Source organism: Strix uralensis, chromosome 7 (assembly GCF_047716275.1).
Source record: "Strix uralensis isolate ZFMK-TIS-50842 chromosome 7, bStrUra1, whole genome shotgun sequence".
Lineage (NCBI taxonomy): Eukaryota > Metazoa > Chordata > Aves > Strigiformes > Strigidae > Strix > Strix uralensis.
This window is the reverse complement of record NC_133978.1, coordinates 33,944,288-33,968,898: the sequence shown is the minus strand read 5'-3', so window position 1 is coordinate 33,968,898 and position 24,611 is coordinate 33,944,288. Positions and strand designations below refer to the sequence as shown.

Genomic DNA, 24,611 nt, shown 5'->3' with positions numbered 1-24,611 from the left:
GTGTAGCTCCATTAATCCACTGCCTAAAGTCTAATCCCTCACCACAATCTTCCATTTTGTTTCAGAGAGCATACTGTTCGGCAACATGCAAAGGATATGGAGGTACCTATATGACTTTACCATAACCTTACTCTACCTCACTCTATGCTTATGGGGTTTTTTTCAGTAACAAATAACTTAGTTTCCTACATTATAAATTCCACTTACCATGTCCGAGTATTAACTTCATATCTGTAAAGATCATCCACCAAACCATATTTATTGCCAGGTAACGCTTTGTATCCACCATGGACATAAATAGATTTTGTGAGTTCATCATAGACACTAGTATGGCCATATCCACCTTGCACAATCGCTCCTTTTGTTTCTGGTACAAGCCAAGAATTAGACCCTGGAACAGATGTACAAAAAACATAAATTTAAGGCTTTCTATTGCTAACATGCAATACTAGGAGTTTAAAGTATATAAAATAATTTTCACTATAATTCTAAATACAGCAACAACTAGGGACTTGTTTTAAGAAGTAATTTTATACCTATGTATCAAAATATCTGCAACTGAATAATGTTATTAGAGTATCATCCGCTATTCTTGATTAAATCTCAAATACATCGTTGTTATAGGTACCAGGCAGTAGCTCATACTCTCCCATGTGTGAATTCAGGACACAGACAAAACAAAAAAGAAAAAGCCCAAATCTTTTGGAAAATATGAAATTAAGAGTTACGATGAATTCTCTCTCAAACTTAATTTTGTCCAACCAGAGATGGCTGATGAGAATTCAGTGCTCCAGCTACTTCAGCTGCATTAGGAACACCTGTACTCCATCATGGGGAAGCTGTCTGGAGAAGCGTAGCAGAAACTGAACTGCTGAGAGTTGTGAGAAGCACGTAATGTAAGGTAGCTCAAAGTACACATGGATACAGACAGGCGCTTTGCTAGTAAACTGTAAAATTATTGAGATAAAAATCAGTTTCCAACTACTCTTTTAGTTATTTAACTGCAAATATACCTACTCAGTTGCTGAAAACTCACAAAAGGATAATTTGATAGCAGCTCATTAAACTGGCACTTAAATCCACATTTTACATCACATCATTAATAACTGCAAAGAGACACCAAATAAAACCATTCACAATAGCTGTTATGACTGAAGAATAAAACACAACTGGAAAATAATTTACCATAGCAATAAAAAAGATAGAGAGGTTAAGTGACTTCTTGTTGCCTGTGGCCCTGAAATTTTCATTTCCCTCCCCCCCTCTATCTTCCCAGCTGATGACATAAGTCACAAAAAGAGCAAGCCAGGAGGTATCTCCTGTAGAAGCTAGCCTATTTAAAAGAGCCGATGATGATTAGGCAGCCAGTTCTACAGATGTGAAATGGAAGAAATAATTCACTTACAGCCTCTTGAAGATTATGTCAGAAGAATAGAAAGTGTGGACAAGGACTTCCAAAATGGAGCATTCTCCTAATTCTTAGCCTAAATTGGATGCCATTATAAAGTTATTTATCCAAGGCTAGCACACAACACCATATACCTTGGTTCATCTTAAAGTCAGTTTAAATTCCTTTTCAATTCTTATCTGATATTACGTAGGTAGTTTAAGATTACCTCTTTTTCCTCCAGATTCTTCTGTTCAGTAAAGAGTCACGACTTTCAGTTATCACTGTTGCTATTCTACTTTCATTAAATGGTTTCCAAGCACTACATCTATAAGCAAGTTACATTTTTTTCAGTAACAAGTGCTTATAGCAAGTTATAAAGTATAGATTAAACTGGAAGACTTATGCTGATTTTTGTGTGTATGAATATTGATATTTATGTAATACACTATTTATATCTGACATAGTATATTTACATTATTTATATGTAGTGTAATGTAACTAGTATTTTATTCCAATCTCTACGTTGGATATTATCAATCTATTAAGAACTGCGACTCTGAACAAAACCATCAAATTTTTACCAATAATACTGTATCTTACATACATATTACCTTGCTAACAAATAGATTTGATACAATTTATATAAGAGGGTTGGTGAGGAGTCAAGCTGCAGATACACCTTTCTATCACCAACACCATCCTCATTTTTTCATTTAAATAGTGATCAGTCTTAAAGATTGGCATATATGCTTTTCAGGGAAAAATGACTATTCCTCCACATAAATTTACACAGTGGTGTGGATCATATGCATAATAGAATATTTTGCATTTATATCTGACTGGTTTATGTAGCATTTAGAACACTGTCATGGTAAAATTGCATATTGCATAGCTTTACACCACTTGTGCAGACATATGAATAGCCGTTCCTTCTTGTGTAATAAAAGCCACGTGCTATGGATAACTAAATAAATTTGAGAAAAGAGGTCCAGTAACATCTTTCTGAAATAGAAGTCAAAAACCACATTAAAGTTTCTCCTTCTATTTCAGATTCTAATATTCAGTTGAGCTGCCTGAATTTTGAATACTGAAATGTATACATACAGTTTTGATCTCTTTCACACTTCTTCAGCATCTTGAATACTGCAACATTCAGACAAAAAATACACTTCTGTCTGAATTTAAAGACATTACTATGCATATGATCTGGGGTTTTTATAACAATTCATTGATATGTATCTTCATCTATCTTTTTTTAGGCAGAAATGCATTCATTGAACTCTTCTCATACTCAGATAGATCCCACTCTATCATTAGATCAGATGAAGTACTCGATTGACTAAATCAGTCATGTGAAACTATCCTCAACAGTTTAAAAAAACAAATACAGAAAGAGCTCTATGAATAAGCAAATCAGAAATAAGGAAAAAGGATATTTTTTTTTTTAATTTCCAGATTTCAATTTGTAAGTCTAATAGACAGTGTAAAAATAAGGTCAAATGAATTTTGAAGAAAATCACAAAAAGCAAAATCATTCCAGTAATAGGGGCTACTACTTTTCATTTGTAATTTGACATTTTTCATCAACATCTGGGCAATCTTCCAGAGAATTCTACCACAAAGTTTCTCCTGAAATGCTTAGGAAAGTCACTATGACAACTTCAGATAATTAAATCTGTCAAATACTAAACACCTAGACACAGTTACAGGCTGCAATATTCTGGTCACCTTTGTCAAACAGAATCACACACTTATCTCCCAACTTTACCACGACCATTTCCAGGAGACTGATCAAGTGAAAGAAAAAAAAGAAAAAAGGCATATACAAAAACATGTAACCAGAAAAAGAAATTACAGCTGAGATAGAAGCTAAACTCACTGATTTAATGTACTGAAGCTGGAGGTACAACTCCATTCCAAAATTCTGACAGACACAACAGGTGAAACTGCAGGCCCAGTAGCAAGCATATTAAACAAAGCTGGTTAGATATTACTAAAGAACAGCAACCATACTGCTCACATTAAAGACCAGGGGGAGGAGAGAAAAGACCTGGACAATTACAGACCTTAATCTCACCTCTGTAATATGCAAAGTTTTAGAACAAATGTGGGAGGGTGTTGTTTTTTCTTTAAAAAAAGGGTAAATAATAAATGTTGAAATAATGGGAAACTGTTTCACTGGACAATGTAAACGTACCAAAGCATTTACATCACATTTACCTAAAAAACAATTATCTACAGAACGAAGAGTAGGTGTTCTCAGTATCTGGGCTTCACTAATCTCCCTACTGTACTGTCACAATGGGAAATTAGTAAATAAACCATTATAATGGAATGGGATTTGGGTGCTGAAGAAGCAGCAGCAATGAACAATGTTGAGAAGTGCTGGGATTACTAGGGACACTTCTTAAGAATCAGAATGGATGTATTTTATGACACTGTCATAAATATAAGGAGTAATAATTGCATAAATTCAGACACTATCAATTCACAGAAGCAGCAGAAAAACATGCAGAATGAACTGGATAATCTTGGCTACCAGAAAAAATAGATCAAAACTCAACAATAATTTAAAGGTATTGTGCAACTGGGATTATCAACATGAACTTCTATAAAATGGAAGCTCATCAGTTGATAATGACTGAGAAGAATGAGTAGGAGCTCTGCTCCATTGGAGAAAGTCTATGAGCCATTAATGACTTTCTCATGGATGCAGTACAAATGTCACTTATACCAAGTGAGGTGTTCCCAACAAAGTAGGATTAAGGTTATTTAGCCAGGCACTTGTGAAGTCTCACCTAGAATATCCCAAAGCTTTTCTAATCATCCATGTTCAAGAGAGGTGAACTCCTTGTGGAAAAGGTATAGAGATGAACTATTAGAATGAGAATGGAATAGATGAGGTTGCCTTAATTATAATTAGCCTTGCAAAAAGGAGGATTGGTATCTATAAATATAATTCAAAGACAACTCCAGGAAGGAAGAGGAGCTGCTTACATTAAACAATGTATCACACAGAAAACAAGTTAATATAAACAAGCCATTGCTAAAGGTAGGCTATGAATTAGAAGATGCCTAGTCACTAAAATTATAACCAATTTTCCAATGGCACTGTGAACAAAACCCAAACTTGTTAAGATTAATCCTCATATATTTTTGAAAGGAATTATAAAATATGGTGTTTACATTTAAGAAGGACTGATTTTGATGGCCAGCGTGACAAATTCCAGACTTTTGCTCACAGGAAGTTAACCAAAGATGTAACACGGTTCTATCAAAGAATGTAAAGCAAGTGAAATAAGACAAAAACTTATTCTTTCTTTTTTTCAGTCCATTTCCTTGTACGAAACTGATAAGGAAGGCCAAATCAAGAAAAACTGCAAATTTGAGCAATAATAATTTTATCATTCAAAATAGAATAATTAAAATAGCATTTTGAGATAGAATTGTTTCTAAGAACATGTTTAAGAAATATTTTTTTTAAACACAGTAATAAATCCACTAAAAAAATCCAAGGAAAAGTATATATATAACAATATAACCTTCGAACAGATTAGGTAAAAAGAATAAAATGTCCAAGCAGCCCCTCAGTATGCTATCTTCATTTCATTGTGGTGACAAACTTTAAAGTTTTTCAAGCAACTATGAAGCTTATGCTAACTTATAAAAAAAAAAGAGGAAACACATGTCACATCACAGGGCCATTTCTTTTAACACTATTTCAAAGAAACATTTTCAGGCAAAAACAACCTATAACCTACTTCTAAAGTCATAAAAAAATTCAGCATAAAAAACAATCTTAATCCAAACAAATCTGTCTTCTAAAAAAATAAAACAAAATCACAGAAGACTTAATCAGAAGTTTCTTAATATATAAGGAGCTTTTATAAGCCTCAGCTGAAACAAAACACCATTATTATATTCACCTTGAGACTCACATTGAGATTCTTAGAAGGTTTATGAGGTATTGCTAACCTAAAAGGAAATAAATTTCCCTGGGGAGTAACCCAGAAAAGCTTTATGGTTCAAGTTAGTAAAATCATTCACATAATTCCCATACCAGGATTTATCGGTTCCTCAAAAGTCATAAGTCTACCTATAGCAAGAAAGGACAACAGGAAGCTCTTTTGTTCCTGCAACAACCACCATACCTTTGGAGTAGAAATGAATTCCCATGCTTTTGCGTGGTGAAAATATGCCTGCAAACCACGTACAATTTTTCCAGAATTTGACTTTGAGAGAAATTACTTTCTTCGCTAATCAGACATTGTCAGAGAAATTTTCAGACCATGCACCCATTTGATTCACATGTATTGTTATTAAGAACTACATACCTATATGAAAAGCTAGGGAATCCACAAATAATTATAACTTCTTTAGACGTTTCTTGACCCAGACCCAATGGAAAACATGGTCACAGTAACTAAAGAAGGCTTTAGCACCAGGATTCCACGTATCATTCAAAGTTCATTAACAGGAAGTTTCAACTCATATGAACCGAAAGGTAAGTTGCCTCTTTCTTTCAGTAGGCATCTGGTAAATGCTTGAAAAATAGTCTTCATTAGGACTAAAAGCCATGGCTGATAACATTCAGAAAGAATAAAGGAGCCTAATTTGAAACGTTAAGGCAATGTATATTTTAAAAGCAAGTAGGGAGAGAGAAAATTGGTTTCTAATATTTCTTTCCATAACATCAGAAGCCCTTTCTTGCAACAAATTTTCTTTCCTATTCAGGTGGGTTCACAGCAATACTTCTATCACTTCCTGTCTTTTAAGTTTGGATTCTGAGCTGCTAGAGCCCCAAAAAACCTAGTCATTCTTGGTTCAAACCATCTGGAATTTTATGGTTAAAAATGATCCTAAAGCTGCAAAACTATAGATAAATCCTACAGATGACACAGAATTCAGGAAAATTTGCCACAAAATTCATTTAACTTAGAGGGGAGGGGAAGGAGGGAGAGGCAATGAGGTAAACTGAAACATGAGAATTATTCATGGTAGAAACAGTTCTGTTTCATACAGTCAGTCAACATACAGGCCATGTTCTGCAAAGCACTGCATGCACCAATAATCCTTCATCACATAATAGACTCAGTGATATCTATGGGTTTCCACAGTAGTACCCTGTATTGCTAAAAGTTTACTTTATATTGGATATAAGTGAAGCATATTTTCTCTAATAAACTGAGTTCCTCACTAGTATATGACAAAACTAGCATCTCAGAAAGGTGACACAAAAACTTCAGAGTAATTCAGACCCATAATAACTGCCAGAGAAATAAGTGTGTTCTCCTACACAAAGCTTATCTCATAGTATGAAAGGTTTGGGCTTTTTTTCTTTGTTTTATAAACGCTTAGTTATAGTCTGTTTTATTAATCCTCCACAAGTAGAGGTTTACCATTAAAAAAAAATTTAAAATAGGAACAAGTTGTACGTTTCAACCATAAGACCAGCAATAAAATCCACCAGACTGAAAATTTTACACTACAGAGTGAATCATGTATCCCTCTTCATAAGTCAACCAACCACAGTAATAGGTGAGTGTACTATTGGTACTTCTATTCTAGACTAAATAATCAGCATGTGAAAAAGAAAATAATTGAAATAATATCTTAGATACACCATTTATAAGACAGAAAAATTCTCTCTGTTTATTTAATTCTAGCACTTAAAATCACCCCTAGGAAAAGCTTGCCGTTCACAAGAGGAATCTCAGACAGACATGGCAGGTTATTTACAAAAATTAGTGTTCATTTTCTCTTATTTCCTCTAGTAGTAACATATATACACTTTAGAGAGAATGCTATATACAATGATGAACTACGTTATTACATTTCAAAAATCAGAATGAAAATATTACAGCAACATTAAAGAACCTTCAAAGTAACTACATTATTGTAGTAAGAACTGTTCATTGTATTCTTTACCCTTTGTTTTTTTGCTCTACTTTTTCTTTTTTACTCTATCTACTCCATGGTAAAAACAGTAAGTCCGTGGTAAAAAAGTAAGTCTCATCACAACAGTAACCACTGTGTGGAATTTCTGGTTTCAACTTTATCCCCTTTAGAGTACCACGGCCATGAACACAATAACACATACCCAAAGCCATTGTACTCCAAACAGGTATGAAATGTTGCTGCTTAACAAGAAATCTGACCTATATAATTTGAAGGAAAAGATATGAGGGTTTATTTTGCTAATACATATTTTTCTTTCTGAAAAGAGGACTGTTCTTCACTTTAAAAAAGACAAATCAGGATTTCTTTTTTATTAGTACATAATAAAAATTATTTTGAAGTGACTTACTGATGTAGTATTCTTGCACAATGCTTGTGTAACCATATATGGCAGAATATCCAAAAATTATAATCATAACCACATCTCTGCTGTCCAGCTCTACTATGTGTGCTGAATGACCTTCCACAGCATATTGTTGGCCATGTACAAGTACTGCAGGAGTTCTGGTACTCCATGTTTGACTGTGTATGTTGAAAATCCACAGCTCATCAGTAACATTGCCATTATTTGTTTCAATTTTGCCTCCATACATGTAGATGTCTTCCTGTAAAAATTGGAAGGGAGAGAAGAGAAAGCAAATAATGGATTACGGAAAGATAACATCTAAACTGCATACTTCTGTGCTGCATAATATTTCATAACTGAACAATCTGATTTAAATCTTCACATTTAATCTTACATTAACCAGCTCAATATCAGACACTAATCCCAGACAATGATATTTAAGCTAAACCAACAACGATAAGGAGACTATTTCTCTGAAAAATAAACCCAGCCACGAAAATGACACCAAAATGAATCTCAACCAGATTACTTCAAGCAGAAAAACTTTAATTACATGGCTCTTCTAATTCATACTGCAGCATTCTATTATTTAAAAAAAAAAAAAAAAAAAACACACACAAAACCAAAAAAAAACCCCAAAACACAAAAAACCTAAACAGAAATGCTATTATATTGTTTTCTTAAGGAACAGTTCACAGAACTGAAATGGGATTTTCCGCACAGTCTATGGGGATTTTATTCAGCATGTGCACAAGAGAGCAGGTTCTCTCTTAATAGCAAAGCAACTTAAGCCCTGAGAAAATTCAGTCATTAGAGCACAAAGAAAAGGGACAATGTGTGTATAGCATCCTCTTGGACACATTTGCTAACACGAAATCCCATAGGAGAGTACTTTGAGTTCTTTTAAAGGGATGCAAAACAGATTTTCCAAGTCTTCATGAACTACATACCTCAAACAGCAATGCCATCTGTTTTGATAAGTAATGAATGGTTTCCTTAAATATTGACTGAAAGCAAATCCTACTAAATATCAGACTTCATCTAGAGTTGCAAACCAAGTCATACAATGTCACAATTCCAGCTTGTTGGCTTCACAGATTGGCTCAAGAATAGTCTATCCTGGGAGGAAAAACTGCCTCTGGTTCTGAGAATGATACTTAGCCTTTGCTAGGACATGCCAGAGCCACACACACTCTGCATCCCATCTACACGGTGTCTTTACAGATGGTGGTTGTCTTCTGCATACCGCAACGTAATATTCTAGGATTTACCCTAAATTCGATCTTAACCTGGTTTTAAAAAAAAAAAAAAAAGGAAGCTGCAGGCTTAGTGCATTTGTTAAAGGTTTGCTTGGCATGGAATACTGAACCTCATAAAAAGAGGCTGGAAGATAAAGTAACTACCTAATATAAGAATTTTGGATCAACCATGCAGAAGTTTTAGACTTATTGTACAAGGAGTTGATGGGATCTAAATAGAAATGTAAACGGCATGCTATTATCATCATGCACATCAAGAATGATGAACTCAAACTGGCGGGCATGAAAAATATAGATGATCAGTAGAATGACAGTCTATTTAGTCCAGCAAAACAAAGGCTTGAAAGGGTTATAATGCTATCTATATATCTACAGTTGATGGTAAACACCGGAGTCCAGGAGCACATGAAAAATTTCTTCATTACTCAGAGAGATTAGTCATTAAATGACTGACCGAACTCTCTGACCTGTCTTCAAGAGTACACTTGAAATTTCTGCAAGATTTTCAACTATTTTTTCATTTGAGGCAGGTAAACATTTCTTGATTTGGAATTTAAATCACTCCTGTACAGTGATACTCTGTGTTTGAACAAAAGATGTTCACGATGTTCACATCCTTCAGTACGAATTTGTTGTAGGATTAGATAGAGAGAGATATATATATATATATCTGAATCCATTATTTTCCTATGAGATAAAACAACATTTCAAAGAGCTTGGTGAACACCCACAAAAGCTGGAAGGAGGCTGTGCACTGATCCAGAGGAATGGCTTTAACAAATATTCTTCTTAAAAGCATCATATATGCCTCATTTATTACACTGCCACATAGATCTCAAAAGGCAAATCAACATCACTACCATAGTGGACTATTTATTTATTTTTTAAATGCAGATAACAGACTAAAGCAGAAAGAGGGAGCTAATTAGAGAGTTGCAGGTGCTGTGTAACAGTGTTTGAAAAAAAAAAAAAAGATTTCTGACACTGAGAAAAGACACTACACAAAAAAAAAGGTGACCTAAAGAGCTGCATGAACTTTGAAATGATTACTCAGACAGCTGACAGTAAGAAAGTCCTCCTCACAGTTCTGTTTAAATGATTCAAAGTTCAGATAAAAGAACACTTCAGCGAGAAGCAATCTTTATAAATGACACAGCAGATCCTGTACACACAGAGAAAAAGACAAGAAGGTCATGACAACTGCTTTATCAACCACAAAAAAACAGATTTAACTAAGCTTTGCTCATGGCCATTTCTGAGATTAAGAAGTTGCTAGTGCTGCTGGAAAACACTTTAAAAGTTAGTGATGATCAGCCGAACATGGAGATAGAAAGGCTCAGAGACTAAAGTCAGTAGAAGAAACACAGAATGGAAACAAATATTGTTACACATATATAGTTATACAGGACAAAAACCAACATCCTAGGCACATAGAGCTAGACGTTCATCTGGAAAGATTAATCAGAAAAGGACTGTCGAAGGATACAAGCGCAAATGGTCCCAAGCAACCTAAAGACTGTGAAAGAAGGAATCCCCTTATAAACTTATACTACCTTTATAACTTAGTTTATAAGTAAGTATAAATCAAGGTATGTGCTAAAGGTGAGGCTGACAGACACAATACACAAGATATAGCATTTTAAGAATGCTAGTACAAAAAAACCTGCTGACCTTTACATGAATAAAGCATAATAGGTATTTGTTTATAATAAAATAGCATACCACAACAGGAATGAGATTAAAAACAACAACAACAGCAACATATAAAACAGAGTCCTTGTTAAATTAGTGAGGAAAAAGTGTCAAGAATCTGGCCCAGATGGAAGATGTTACAAAAATGTACTCCTCAGCGTAGAGGAGCAACAAGACCAAGAGGCAAGTTGTCTAAGGAACAGATAACAAATCAGGCAGATAAGCACCAAGAAGATACAAGGCCTCCACCACACTCATATTTAAAGTTTTATACCACACGTCAACAGTAACATTTTTAATCAGTGGCAGATAGTGAAGGTGAGCATTCACTCAGCAAACTAACCTTGGTCATTTTAGATATATTACTTCACATTAATGAAATTATCCAAGAAGTTACAAAAGCCTTTAAAGACCTTGTGTTTTTCCAATGAAAATTTCATATAGATATTATCAAATGCAAGTCAAAGTATATAAACTACACTGTATATTGAACTTGTAATTCAGAGTTTCTGCTCAGTAGGGAATTCCAGCAAAAATAAGAAATTTCTTGCTGTAAACCAGGCAGTTAGGCAGCTCACTCATTTGTGACATTCCCACCTACAGATCACATCAGCAGATTTCATAGAATTATAGAATGGTTTGGGGTTGGAAAGGACCTTAAAGATCATCCAGTTCCAACCCCCCTGCCATGGGCAGGGACACCTTCCACTAGACCAGGTTGCTCAAAGCCCCATCCAGTCTGGCCTTGAACACTGCCAGGGAGGGGGCAGCCACAGCTTCTCTGGGCAACCTGTTCCAGTGCCTCACCACCCTCACAGTAAAGAATTTCTTCCTTATATCAAATCTAAATCTACCCTCTTTCAGTTTAAGCCATTAACCATCATCCTATCTCTACCCCCCTGATAAAGAGTCCCTCCCCATCTTTCCTGTAGCCCCCTTTAAGTACTGGAAGGCCACTTTAAGGTCCCCCGGCGCCTTCTCTTCTTCAGGCTGAACAACCCCAACTCTCTCATAGGGGCCTGTTCTCATAAGGGAGGTGCTCCAACCCCCCCGATCATCTTCGTGGACTCCTCTGGGCCCACTTGAGCCGGTCCACGTCCTTGTTATGTCAGAGGCCCTAGTGCTGGACACAGCACTGCAGGGGGGGGTCTCACGAGAGCGGAGTAGGGGCGGGGAGAATCACCTCCCTCAACCTGCAGGTCATACTTCTCTTGATACAGCCCAGGATACAGTTGGCTTTCTCGGCTGCAAGTACACATTGCTGGGTCATAGTCAGTTTTCCATCCACTAACACCCCCAAGTCCTCTCCTCAGGGCTGTTCTCAATCCATTCTCCACCCAGCCCATATCTGTGCCTGGGATTGCCTCGACCCACGTGAAGGACCTTGCACTTTTCTTGGCAACTGTTCAGGTGTAAGCCAACAAAACAGCCAGTATAGCTCCTGTTAGTTTCAATGGAACCAGAACTTTCCAAGATATGTTTCCATTTTCTCAAATCAGCCTTTTTCCCCTGAGAAAATTAAGTCAGTAGAAATTTTTGATGAACCATAAAGAAAGATGACAAAAGGTATATGACCTGTAAATAGTTGACTGTGCATTTTGGGCAGAGAGGATGACAGCAGAAGTTAGGAATCATAAGACCAAAGCCCCAATTTGAACAAAACAGTTAAACCACATTTCTCAAGAGAAGAAGAAAAAATTCGTTTGATCTAATATTTCTCTTACAGAGTAATGATTGACACGCACATTTCATCTAGCCAAAATGGAAACAAGAGAATAACTCAAATACAGGAGAAAAAGTAAACTGTCACAATTTGGAAAGCCTGCTGGAGGAATTAAGGCAATAAAATTCCTCTTAATTTCTTTACCTTATTGATACCATCATCATCATCTTTGGAGAATGTGGTTTTTAAATAACTAAATAATTCAAATAAAATTAAATGCCTGGTGGGAGAGGATAAAAAAAGAGGGAGTCAGACTCTCCTTAGTGTTATGCAGTGAACAGACAAGAGGTGATGGGCACAAATTGGATTACAAGAAATCCAATTTAAATGTAAGAAAAAACATATCTTTACAGTGACGATGGTAAAAGACTGGAACAGGATGCTCAGAGACATTGTGGAATTGAATATCCTTGGAGATACTCAAAACCCAACTGGACGATGTCTGGAGCAACATGCTGTAGTTGACCTTACTTTGAGCAGAGAGGCTAGTCAATATGATCTCAAGAGGTCTCAGCTACTCTTTGTGAGTCTGTGAAAACAAATTTTTAATACAGGCACACCTCTGGAGAGCCTCTTCCTTATTTAATTTTCTATTACAAACAATAACAAAAATAATTCATTGGATGATCATGAACAATACCCAAACTGTAAAAGTAAAAATACTTTTCTTTAAAAAAAACCCAAAAACAAACACAGAAACTTTGAAAAATCACTTTGTGTGACTAAACAGATTGACACAGGAAAAACTTAGAGTTCTGGTAAACAAATGGCAATCAGCTTATCCATCTGAACTTTATATTTGAGGGCAAAATTCTTTTAGAAGCCCAAAAGAGAATGAAGTCTTTCAATGTGAATGTATCCTCAGAGTTACAGTAAGGAAGAAAGTCAAGATTTACATGAAAGCACTAATTTATGTAAATTAATAAAAGCTCCAAATCCAAAAATTACTCCTTTAAGTAAGTAATCATAAATTAACATGGTGATTTGTGCATTCAAAGTTCCATAAAAACTGGCAAAGTAACCCACAGAATTTTCACAAAATAGGTAAATGAATAGTAATTTCTAATAGAGATAAAAATATAAGAAATTGCAAAAATGACTGTTGATCCAGTATGCTTTACTTCAGCTGTCTTGTGTTCCTGACTTCCAGGGCTGTGTATTTGGTAATTCCTGAAAAATCATGCCCCAACAGTATCACCTAGCTTTTGCATAGTAGTTTTAACAAGACTTCAAATCCCTTCACAGAGGAGCATTTTAGTGAGAAAAAACTGAAACAGAGCATGGAAGTTACTCAACAAGATCACCAAAAGAGCAAGTAAAAGCACCCACTTCTCTGATAAGTCCCAGTCAACAGACTATACAGCAGACAGAGTAACTCTTCTACATACTTCACATTGAATACAAACAAATGGCCAAAATCGTTAGTTCATTTGACCTTGGACAGGCTTTCTTCCCTACACCATATCTCAGTGTTAATATTGATTTCATATTTCATATACATGCACTAATTCAAGAGTTTTCTAAAACTTATCATATTTTTATCCTTTTGTAATTCTTCTTATCTCCTAAACTAACAATACTTTTCAGCTGCTCTGACTGTACCTGGGAATGTTACACTGTTATGCAAATCCTGACTGCATTCTGAAAGAATCTTATCTGGTAGTTACCACAAAAAAGTGTAAAGGAAATACAATACAATAAGGGGGTAATTTATAATCCATTTCTAGTGAATTGTAAGTAAATTAATCATGTTAAAATAAGAAATGTAAAAATTATGTGGTTAACTGTATCATGGCTACACAGAAAAGTTTATCTCTCAGAAACGAGCGCTGCCTTAATTCTTATATAAATCCAATCTGTTCCTGAAAATTTTGCCAAAGAAATGCTACTCTCAAACCACATGAAGAATAGTCATTCTCCATTTTCTTGAAACAAGACTATCAATTTATTTTCCTCCCATAGACTGTAGCCACGCATTAGTATATAAATGAACTTTATGTAAATTAACAGGACTCAAAAATTCATCAGAACTTTTGTTCTCTACACTTACCTGGAATTTCTAGAAGTTTTGTCAAATCTGTACATCATTAAGAAATTTTTGGAATTTTTTTTTCAAGCAAAATTTAATTAAGACTCAAAAAAAGTTGTCTGGCAGTAACTCATCCATTGCAAGCCTGCTTTCTGCATTCAATATGTGCAACCTGGTTTAGGACTGTCTAATATCTCCTCCTCCTTTCCCCAGACCATTACACCTCCTTTAATATGGTAACAACATAGAGAACGTTCTTCTACATGCTATATCAAAAGAAAAAAAATGAATAATCAACACCTCTACTTGATCCCATAATCCTCCCATTAGATCAGGACTGACAGACTGGAAAGCAGTCTTCACTTAACTCTTCCTCTGGTAGCCTGCCTTATTATTCTTAGCTTATCATGGATCTATACCCTCATTGTATAAGAATCTGAATAAGAACTTGCTCAGTTAAACGAGGAGCATACTATAACCTAAGCTTCCCAACAGGACCAAATTCAAGTTCAAGACAGTACATACTGCAGCAATTTGTATGTCAGGAGGTTAGCATAATCAAGAGCGCTGTCACTTTATTTCTTCATTATTTCTACAGTTTTCCACATTGTTGCTGGCTATAATTAAAGGTAATAATTCATCGAAGGTTTCAATTAAGTCAGTTCCTATATATCTTAAAAGCCAATAACTTTTTTCCTGGACTACAGCAGCATTCTAAATATAGAACAGGAAAATAAGGTAGTGTGCTTTTGGGGAAGAAAAAAAAACCCACACACCAAAATTTGAGATTTACTTGTTTGCATGAATATTCCTACATTTCACAGAAAGCTAGGCTGAAGAAAAGCATGCAAATAAAACTATGTGAGCAGAGCTTTAAAACTCCTGAAGGTATAAGCTGGAATTTTAGCAGAGGTGTCAGACTGATCTTTTGTACATTCAATATTTGGACTAAACATTGAAAGAAAGGAGTAAGTAGTTGAGACTGCATAGAAAAGCATTAACTAGGCATTTGCTTTGGTATCTGCTAGACATAAAAGTTGATCATGCTTAGACTTCGACTTTCAAATCAATTGGCATATAATGTTGAAACAATGAATGAAAAATATTGCACTTTTACATGAAGGAACCAATCTCTTGATGAGTAAGTCCACTTAATTGAAGAGGTACTCTAAATAGGCTTTTATCTAGACTACATGCAAAAAGTATATGACAGCTTATATTGCCTACTTCTCATATACTTCTGAGGTCTGCAATCAGAATTGAAAAGCAAATTGTGCATAAGACATAATTGAAAGTCATAAAATAATAAAACTATGCAACTTGGTGGTCTAACCTGCTAATAATTATTAATAGAGTGGTTAGAAAATACTTCTACATTGTTAGTGCTGTTCAAATTATACTACAGTAGCCAACAAAAATAGGCACTAAAAGAATAACAATAAACCAACTGGTGAAAGATCTTGTCTCACTCATATTAAAGCAGAAAAAGGTTTTACTTTTTGTTTTGTTATCCCTAGCTTTTGATTAGACTAATAAAAAATACTAGAACAGATATGCAGACTCAACATCAATACTAATTAATTTGGAAAAGAATCAAAACAATTACCCTTTTTTAATAAAGCTTTAAAATTGGAAGTAACATTCATAAAACTCAAATGAGCCAAATGAAATTTGACTATGTATAAAAAGGTCTGTATACTGGAAAACATCTTTATGATTACTACTATGCCAGCCTGCCTGTTTGCTTTATTCCCACTGCCAATCTCAAAGGAAACAAATTTCAATGCCCGGCCATCCTTCCACTGTCTTGGGACCATTACAACAGTTTAATTATGAGGTTGAATTCTGTGATACAACCACAAGCTCACTACTGAGTAAACTCCCAGCAGTGACCACATACACACCTTGTACCAACTCCCTTTCTACTTTATTCCAGGGATTTAGTATTTTTCAATTTACTGTTTAACTCCCTCTCTAGTCATTATTTAGCAAGGCCATATGTACCTACTTTAAAAATCTCACAAGCAGTTTCCTCCAGTCTCTTTATAATCCTATTTCTTATATAAATTATTTCAAAGTATGTTGAAATTTTTCAGTATCCAGATGACAGGAACTATATATAAACTTTGAGAGACAGGAGAACCAATTGCTACCAGAGATAGGTAGCACCTTTCCAATAACCAGTCTGAAGAGGCACTGAAGATGATACTATATAACAGTTTAGTTGGTCTAAAAAGCAAGAACATTTTTATACTCTCTCCTCTATAAATGCATAAAAAGTCTTAGTCACTTGTTATAACTATACATCAGTGGGAGTCTTCTGATCTTTTTTGCTTCAGAATAAAGAAGTACAGTTCTTCAATTTTAACTAAAGAAGCTTTCCGAGGGAAATGGGCACAGTAACTTATTTCATTCTCCACAGAGTCAATTATATAGCTTCAATTTACCTTGCACCATGATCAGGCAATACTAGCTCTGTGCTCTCACTCTAGTCTAGTGCTAGGCTTTGAAATCTCAGGAGCTCAAGTCAAAAACTTAATCTAATTTCTTCTCTGTGGATATTTTTTTCTCTCAACTGTAAAGGAAATGTTACACAATGACTAGTACACAGCTCAAAACACAGCTCAAAGCTGCCATCTCTAGGTATTATGTTCTACTACTCTTCACAACAAATTATTTTTCTGTTTTTTCGAGAGACTGAACATCTGAAAGGAAAAATATCAAAAGTTTATCCTAACATGTTAATTTCAGAACTTATTGCAAAAGGATGTACTTTTTCTCCTGAAATGTCTTCAACTTATATGATCAGCTCCTTTTGGCCCATGTAATTTTTGACATCTGACATAATCACTAATACAAGCAATATATTAGCTAATTATTTGACATGAATGGTGCTGTGTTCATTATTAGTGAATTCTAGTTACTGATTAACATGTGCCTTTGACAAAAGCAACAGCTTCTTCACTACACACTTGCTTGTAGCCTTCATTAATATTAAAGAGAGTTGCATTTCCTCACTGAGATCCAAAAAGATCTCTGAATTAACACAGTTCTATTATATTTAATATCTGCTGGTAAAAGTATCTCTAAAATGGTTAGCCTTTGGTCTAGAATATCTCAAGAAAATATTAGCACTGTCAAATAAAAAGGTTAAATGATATTTTAAGCCTTTATTCAAGTAATGTATCATTTAGCAGTTCAGAATGTTTTCCAACTAAAAGGTCCACATTCTACAAGAACTGTAATAACCAAAGATACCGGTCAGAAAGATGTGACCTTTCAAAGAACAGATAATACATTAGTAATGAATCAGGGAACTGATGAACAGAAAAGTAATTTTTGAGTTGAGGTTGGGGCACACACGGAATCTAGTTCATATTACTAATGAAAACTGAAAAACATCTCTACAATATTAACCATGCCATGTACATATTCAACACCTCTGGAAGAGCAACAGAGGCCAAGAAAAAAAAACAAAACAACAAAGAAAATCCACCCACACCTATAATTCTGCTTAACTTCAAAAGGAGCACTATATAAAAGGAAGACCGATCATAAAAAGAAACTAAAATGTACAACTAGAAGCATGTCTCTGTTTTGGCTGGAATAGAGCTGGGGTTTTTTCTTAGTAGCTAAAATAATGCTGTGGTTTGGATTCAGTATGGGTTTTGGAGTTGGAGGTGCGCAAGAAGCTGAGAAGGAGCATAGCCAGAGCAACAGACCCAAATGGGCCAATGGAATATTTCATATCATACAATGTCATGTTCAGCATATAGATGAGGGTTGGCCAGGAAGCTGGGCTCTCTGTCTTCCAGGATTGCAGTTTCAGGATTTTCTTTTCTCTGGGATCGCAAGCTGGGAATGGGCCAGGCATTAGTCGGCTGCATAGTGTCTGGCTGCTGGCCAGGTTTAAACCATGACAAAGAATAAAATCTTTAATGACAATATGAAGACATTTTAAGGACATCTGCTCAGATCACCTAAATACTCCCTGCTTAAAAAACCCCAAAATTTCCCATTACAAAGAACAAAATAAATAAAGCTTCACTCAATAGGAGGATAATGGAGACTTAGAAGGAAAAGTATACTTCACAAGAAAGGTTCAAAAACTCCAGCAGATTAAAACACAGAGATATATAAAGGCAAGCCATGAAACAGTTTAATGAGCTGCCTGCAAAATTATATATATAAAGTACTAATACATCATTTATCAAATGCATTAGAAACACAGCCAACTAGATAATTTGTGGTACCAACAGACAGTCTGAAAGAGTATTCTGAGAAGATCAAGCCATAGCAATAAAATGAAGTTAATTTTCCCATGTGAGTTCTTCATGGTAGACTTTACAGATATTTCCATAGCAGAAATTAACAACAGAAGGTTATAGCAAAAAAAAAAAAAAATCAAAACTGATGAAACAATCAGCAACAAGTCACACCAGGATCAGTTCTGAAGGAATTTAAGACAAAACAGCTGATCCCTGTCTGTAGTGTATATATCCCTCCTTAAAAATGTGTCAGTACCAAAAGACTGAAAAGCAACAGGCAGAAACAACAGAATTCAGTGAACACATGGATAAGACAGATAGACTGAGGAAAAGTCTAAGACCTTTTGAAACAGGAAGTTATACCTTGCAAATTGTTGGATTTTCCTGAAAGAATCAAAGGTCTAGTTGGACAGGTACCTGGAGTTTCCAAAAGGCACTTCTTCATGCCTTAAAGAAACTAAGATGTTCTGGGGCAAGCAAGGCAGATAACACAAGGCTAAATAATTCAATAAAGAGAAGTTCAGAAAAAAAAAAAGTCACTTCTTAAATGAATAGAGGTCATTAGTGGTGTCCCACAGAAATCTACAATTGGGATTTGTTTGTTCAACATACTGAAAAACAATCTGGCACAGGCAGGAATGGAAAATTACAATTTTCTTTGACGATACTATGGTACTCAAAATAGTTGAGACAGTGGTCAAAAGCAAAGAATTGCAGAAGAATCTCATAACACCAAATGTGTAATACAAGGACAAATAAATGTTCATGTAGGTAAGCATGAAGCAATGCATACGCATAAAACACAATTTTAAGGTCTGTACATATGGTGGTGGGTTTTCAATTGACTAGAATGAGATCTTGAGGTTATAACTGATGGTTCTGTGAAAATACCAGTACAAAGCCAACAGCAAATTTTCAAAAAGCTAAAAAACCATGAAGAATTAAAAGGAAAAAATTAGACCGTTAATTCTATGACATCAATCTCTGAGGAACCAATACACTAAAGACTGATTCTCCCTATCTCAGAAGGGATATAACAGAACTAGAAGATGTAGAGGTAATGACACAATGTTATCTAAGGTATGAAATAGCTTCCTTCTAGAGGATTATTAAAAACGCAAGGAATTTTCAGCATGAAAAAGAAATGATAGAGAGAGGATATGATGGATTTACAGAAAATCATGAGTGGTACAGAGAAAATAAATGGAAAATAGTATAAGAACTAGGGGTTATCAAAACTAAACCAGCCTGTACTGGTTCCCCAAAAGGTGTTATTTCTTCACAAAATACACTAGAATTCTTAGGCACAGGATGGTATTTAATGCTAAAATAAATATATGGTCTGAAAACTTGGAAAAAAATAAAAAACATGGATTCGTAATCTTTCCACAAAAATACTATCCTGTTTTAGGAAATCCCAGCTGTAGACTAGGACAGTATTATGAGGAAGCTTCTATATGTTCTTGTAATTTTTTCTTATATTCTTCCCTAGGCATTCACTGTTACCCACTATTCAAGACATGTTACCAGGCTAGATGAACACTCCAGTCTTTTTTTGTTCTTCCCTACTGGAGGTGTCTTATGCAAACAACTGAAAGTTTGTGATACTAATTCTGTATTTATCTGTCACAGTTAACAAGCTTGCCATCGTCTCTGCAATGTTAAATTATGCAGTGCATTCACTTCTGGTACTTTATGTTTTGGAGACATGACTAACACCAGCCAAAAATTAATGAATTAACAAAAGGCTTTTTTTTTCCAATAAAGATAATTTCTGTCTCTACATTCTATCAAGAATCCTTTTTTTTTTTTTTAGTGAAACAAGCCTTTAAAAGTGCTTTCAATAAAGCAACATGCAGACTACATGATACCTGTAGAAGCAAAACTGCCAGTAGTATTTATTTGAAGTCACAGTAAAATGATACTACAGAACAACAGTTTGTATTTTAATACTGCTCTGGTTCTGCAGTAATAACACATAAATAAAAATATATTTCTTAATATCGCAGCCTTTAGGGCATTAACAGACCTTAACGGCTCTGACCAGCCTCACCTGGAGCTCAGCCATGGACCTCCAGTCCCTGACTGCTTGTGATCCTGCCTCCTGGAAGGACCTGGACCTGCGCTGTAGGTAGCTTGTCTCCTGGATGGACCCCTCTGGCATACATTGTAGCCTTCTCTCCTGTCCTGTCTCCAGCCCTGTCTCCTTGTGCTCCTGACTGGATTCCCTGAATAGTTCCTGGACCTGGGTTATTGCTTGCCAAGTCTGGGGCTGTCAAAGGATCCTGCTACCAACACCTGACTCTGCCTGATGGGCTCAGCCCCTGGGGATGGTGCCTGGTCAGCGAGGGCACTGCCCATGCTCGAGTCACCCCTGGCTCCCCTTACCACAATTCCAATTATAATAGCCCCTTTTTATTGTCAGGTTTAGCTCTGAGAGTTTATGGCCAGTTAATAAGTGACTTAGATCTATTGCTCAATCTTTTTTCCAAAAATTGTGCAATTATTCTAAGTACTGAAGAAGACACTAATACAAAATGTTTAGGATCTAGAAATTAAGTTATCCTCAAAAATCTATGTTCATGATAAAGCATTTTAAAATCATTAACAGCACACACAAAGAAATTCATTAAATACGATGCTGAAGAGTCCAAACCTGATATAAAGCAAGAGTGTGTCCATATCTCTGGAGTGGTCCTTTGGATACAGGTACTACATTCCATATACTGCTTTCCAAATTGTAGCTAGAAGAGAAAAAGGAAAGTAAATATTTTCTACTTGCAGAGAAATAGAGGTTTTCGTATGTTCGAACTGATATCTGTTTGGCAGACTTAATCAGTCACTGTTTTTCTGACATGGTAATTTGTTAGCAGCAGTAACATGATCACTTTTAACTGTTACAACAGTGTACTAACTTGTGATAGTGTACTAAATGTTCATCAAGCAAAACTGGAGCAGCTCTTTCAGGGACCCATCAACAAGCTCAGAAAAATGGGACTGTAATAAAAATCACCAGACTTATAAGAAAGTTATGAAACTAGGTTGTTAAGCTCACTGCTATTAGCCACATAAAAAACCCACCCCACTAAACTGCTTATGTCTCAATCTTTTGCACTACTTTGAAGGCTCACTCTTGAGCACCCTCTCAGCTATATGGTTGATTTTAACTTCCGTTAAATTTTAATTAACAATGAATCTATTAATGCATTAACACACAACAGGATGGAAGAGGTAAAATAATAAGTGACAGAGGTAGAAAACCACCAAAGATTATGGGATTTGTTTTAGATGACTCCAAACATGTGAAAGAAAACAAGAGGTAGACAAAAACAGGAGAAATGAACGTGCTAATAAACATATCCTAACACTTGCATTTGCCACATTAAGGGCCTCTACATATGTAAAAGTTACCATCCAAATCATCTAGGTAATATGTACAGCTGCTTCAATTTTGTTTTCAGTAGGTGGTCAAATACACATACATGCAAACTGCCATAAAGAGAAATAGAGGTTACATGCCTAACCCTACTGGCATGGCACCTACAGGCAAAGTCCGTGCGTTAAATACAAGTCTCCAATAATTATAAATTAACTTCAGTAATACAGATAGCATTCTAGATGCGCTGTCTGAAAATACCAGCACACGGGTTTCTTTCCCTGTTTTATCAACACAAACATTTTTATGTTTTGCAGCAAACTATAGCAACAGTTTTCACAAAACTGAAGAAATTACGTATTAGTACCACATATAGTTTGATGTCACCCATATTTTTCACTTTTTTTAATCACAAGAAAATCACAAGCAGAAGATAAGATGATTAATAAAGAATCTAAAAACATATAAACCTTTCTGTTAAATTGCAGTATAGAGGCTACCTCCCTGGTAAGATATGTTTTCCCTAAGCCACATCAGAAAGGATATGACAAAGGAGAAATCACTTACTTCAACACCATTTGGAATGAACTGTAGTTAAAAGTGTATCCACCAATCACCCACATAAATTTCCCGTGTAGGACTGCCTTATGGGAAGCCCGGCCCACAGAAGGGCTGAATGGCTTTACGTTTGGTAGAATCCAGTAAGACTCCGTGGAAGGGACATTCAAAGAACAATCTGGACCTGTTTTGTAAACAAATATGCAATTTGCACAATATGTTAGACAGGAACGTTAAAGCCAATAAAGCAGAAACAGGGGAGGCTTAATTACAGATGTCAGGATTGCTCATTCTGATAAAATAAAGTTTTATGTTTAACAGATGCTCAACAAAAATTGACAACAAGGGATGTCAGTCAAATTGAAAGCATTAGATTAGCTCAAATAATAATGATCCATTTCTGCATTCTTCTCAGAAAACATATTGTATGAGTCACAAATTGAAAGAAAGGTATAATGCATCATATTTTTAGACACTGTACAGGTCTAAAATGTGTAGCACAATAGACACTGCACGCTACCTCTGGAAAAGTATACTGTATTTGAACTAACCAGAATAAGCTTATATCAAAGCAAATAACATTACAGTAATTTAAGTTACAATATAGATTATACCATATTAAGTCTCAGGAATAAAAATTTTCCTTTTGCCAATGCCATTCTGCATCATCTTTCAAGACTAAAATACACTGCAAAATCCTTTATAAAAAGAATGATTTGAATATTTAAATTTATAAAATTTTATAGATCATTTTACAAAGCTACCAAAACCCACAACTATATATTATTTTGGAATGTATTTTAGCCAATAATTTTTGCTAAATAAAGAAAAGTCAGCAAAATGTATCATTTTTAAGTTATAGGACTACTAAAATCATGAACAGCAGAAAAACTTAATTTTCATTTCTTCTGTAAGAACCAAAATGTGATATTTTCATTATTAGCTTATGCTCTAGATGTTGGAAGAACTTTAAAATCTTGTTATTTAAAACCTGAATATATTCAGAACTTTACTAAAAAAAAAAAAAGACAGCATATGCACTATTTGCCTCTTGTCAGTGACTGTACATCACTACTGACTGGCTTTATTTCTAGATGGGGAACACTGAATTTTTAGGACACCAATATGTTCCACTTTAAGCATTATCAATCACGGAATTGAAATTTTTGTCATCAGTGATGGCATACAGATGTTGTATGACAGCGAAATTATTTCTGTAATTTGATGCTGATATTATAAGCAATGTTATGTCCCTCTCAGCTTGCCTAAACAATATAAATCCTTCCCCCAAGGTACTGGAAATTACTAAAAACCAAAACTGTTCAAGTCACACTGGGCATAACCTTCTTTGGAAACTCAGTGTAACATGCTAAAAAAAAAAACCCACACCCCAGACCACCAAAAAGCAAACACACACACAAAAAAAAAACTGTAGTCAGCATCCCAAATGTCACACATAACATCAACTTTTTAAAAAGGTTCCAGTGAAGATGGAAAACTACTGGCCTGCTATGCTACTCCTTCTACCAGACACATCAACAGAAACTATAAGAATGGACAGAATTACTCAATAGATAGATAATTGCCATCTACTCTTAAAAATCAGTATAGTTTTCATAAAGAGATCTGTCTTCCAAACCTATTAAAGTTCTTTAAAGAAGTCAAGATGGGGTGATCCAGTTAATAAACTGACATGGATTTTCACAAGGCTCTTACCAAAATTCCTCACCAAAGACTCTGAGGGAAAGTTTTATAGCAAGAGAACAAAGGCCTGAGCATGTCTAAATAATTGACTGTAATATACAGTACAAAATAGTAGACAGGAGTAAATGGCCACTTCTTGAAGGGAGGGAGGTCACCTGTGGAATTCCACAAGGATTTCTGCTGGTACCCAAAGTATTCAACATACACATTAATGATCTTTAAAAGTGGATGAGCAGTGAAGAAAGTTTACTGACAAAGGTAATTACTTAAGGGCAGAAAGGATAATCAGGCTTTGAAGAACAACAGAA

At 35.2% G+C, this 24,611-nt stretch overlaps 1 protein-coding gene across 5 annotated transcripts in view; it reads right to left on the bottom strand.

The window, feature by feature from the left end:
• Positions 1–24,611, bottom strand: part of ATRNL1 (attractin like 1) — a 576,314-nt gene that overhangs the window by 489,220 nt on the left and 62,483 nt on the right. For all 5 annotated transcript variants that reach the window (XM_074875364.1, XM_074875362.1, XM_074875365.1 and 2 more), the window contains exons 6-9: positions 22,609–22,783; positions 21,322–21,409; positions 7,698–7,953; positions 208–391 (exon numbers count right to left, since the gene is read on the bottom strand). In XM_074875364.1, coding sequence (XP_074731465.1) covers positions 208–391; positions 7,698–7,953; positions 21,322–21,409; positions 22,609–22,783 — 703 coding nt within the window. The remainder of the gene's footprint in view (positions 1–207; positions 392–7,697; positions 7,954–21,321; positions 21,410–22,608; positions 22,784–24,611) is intronic.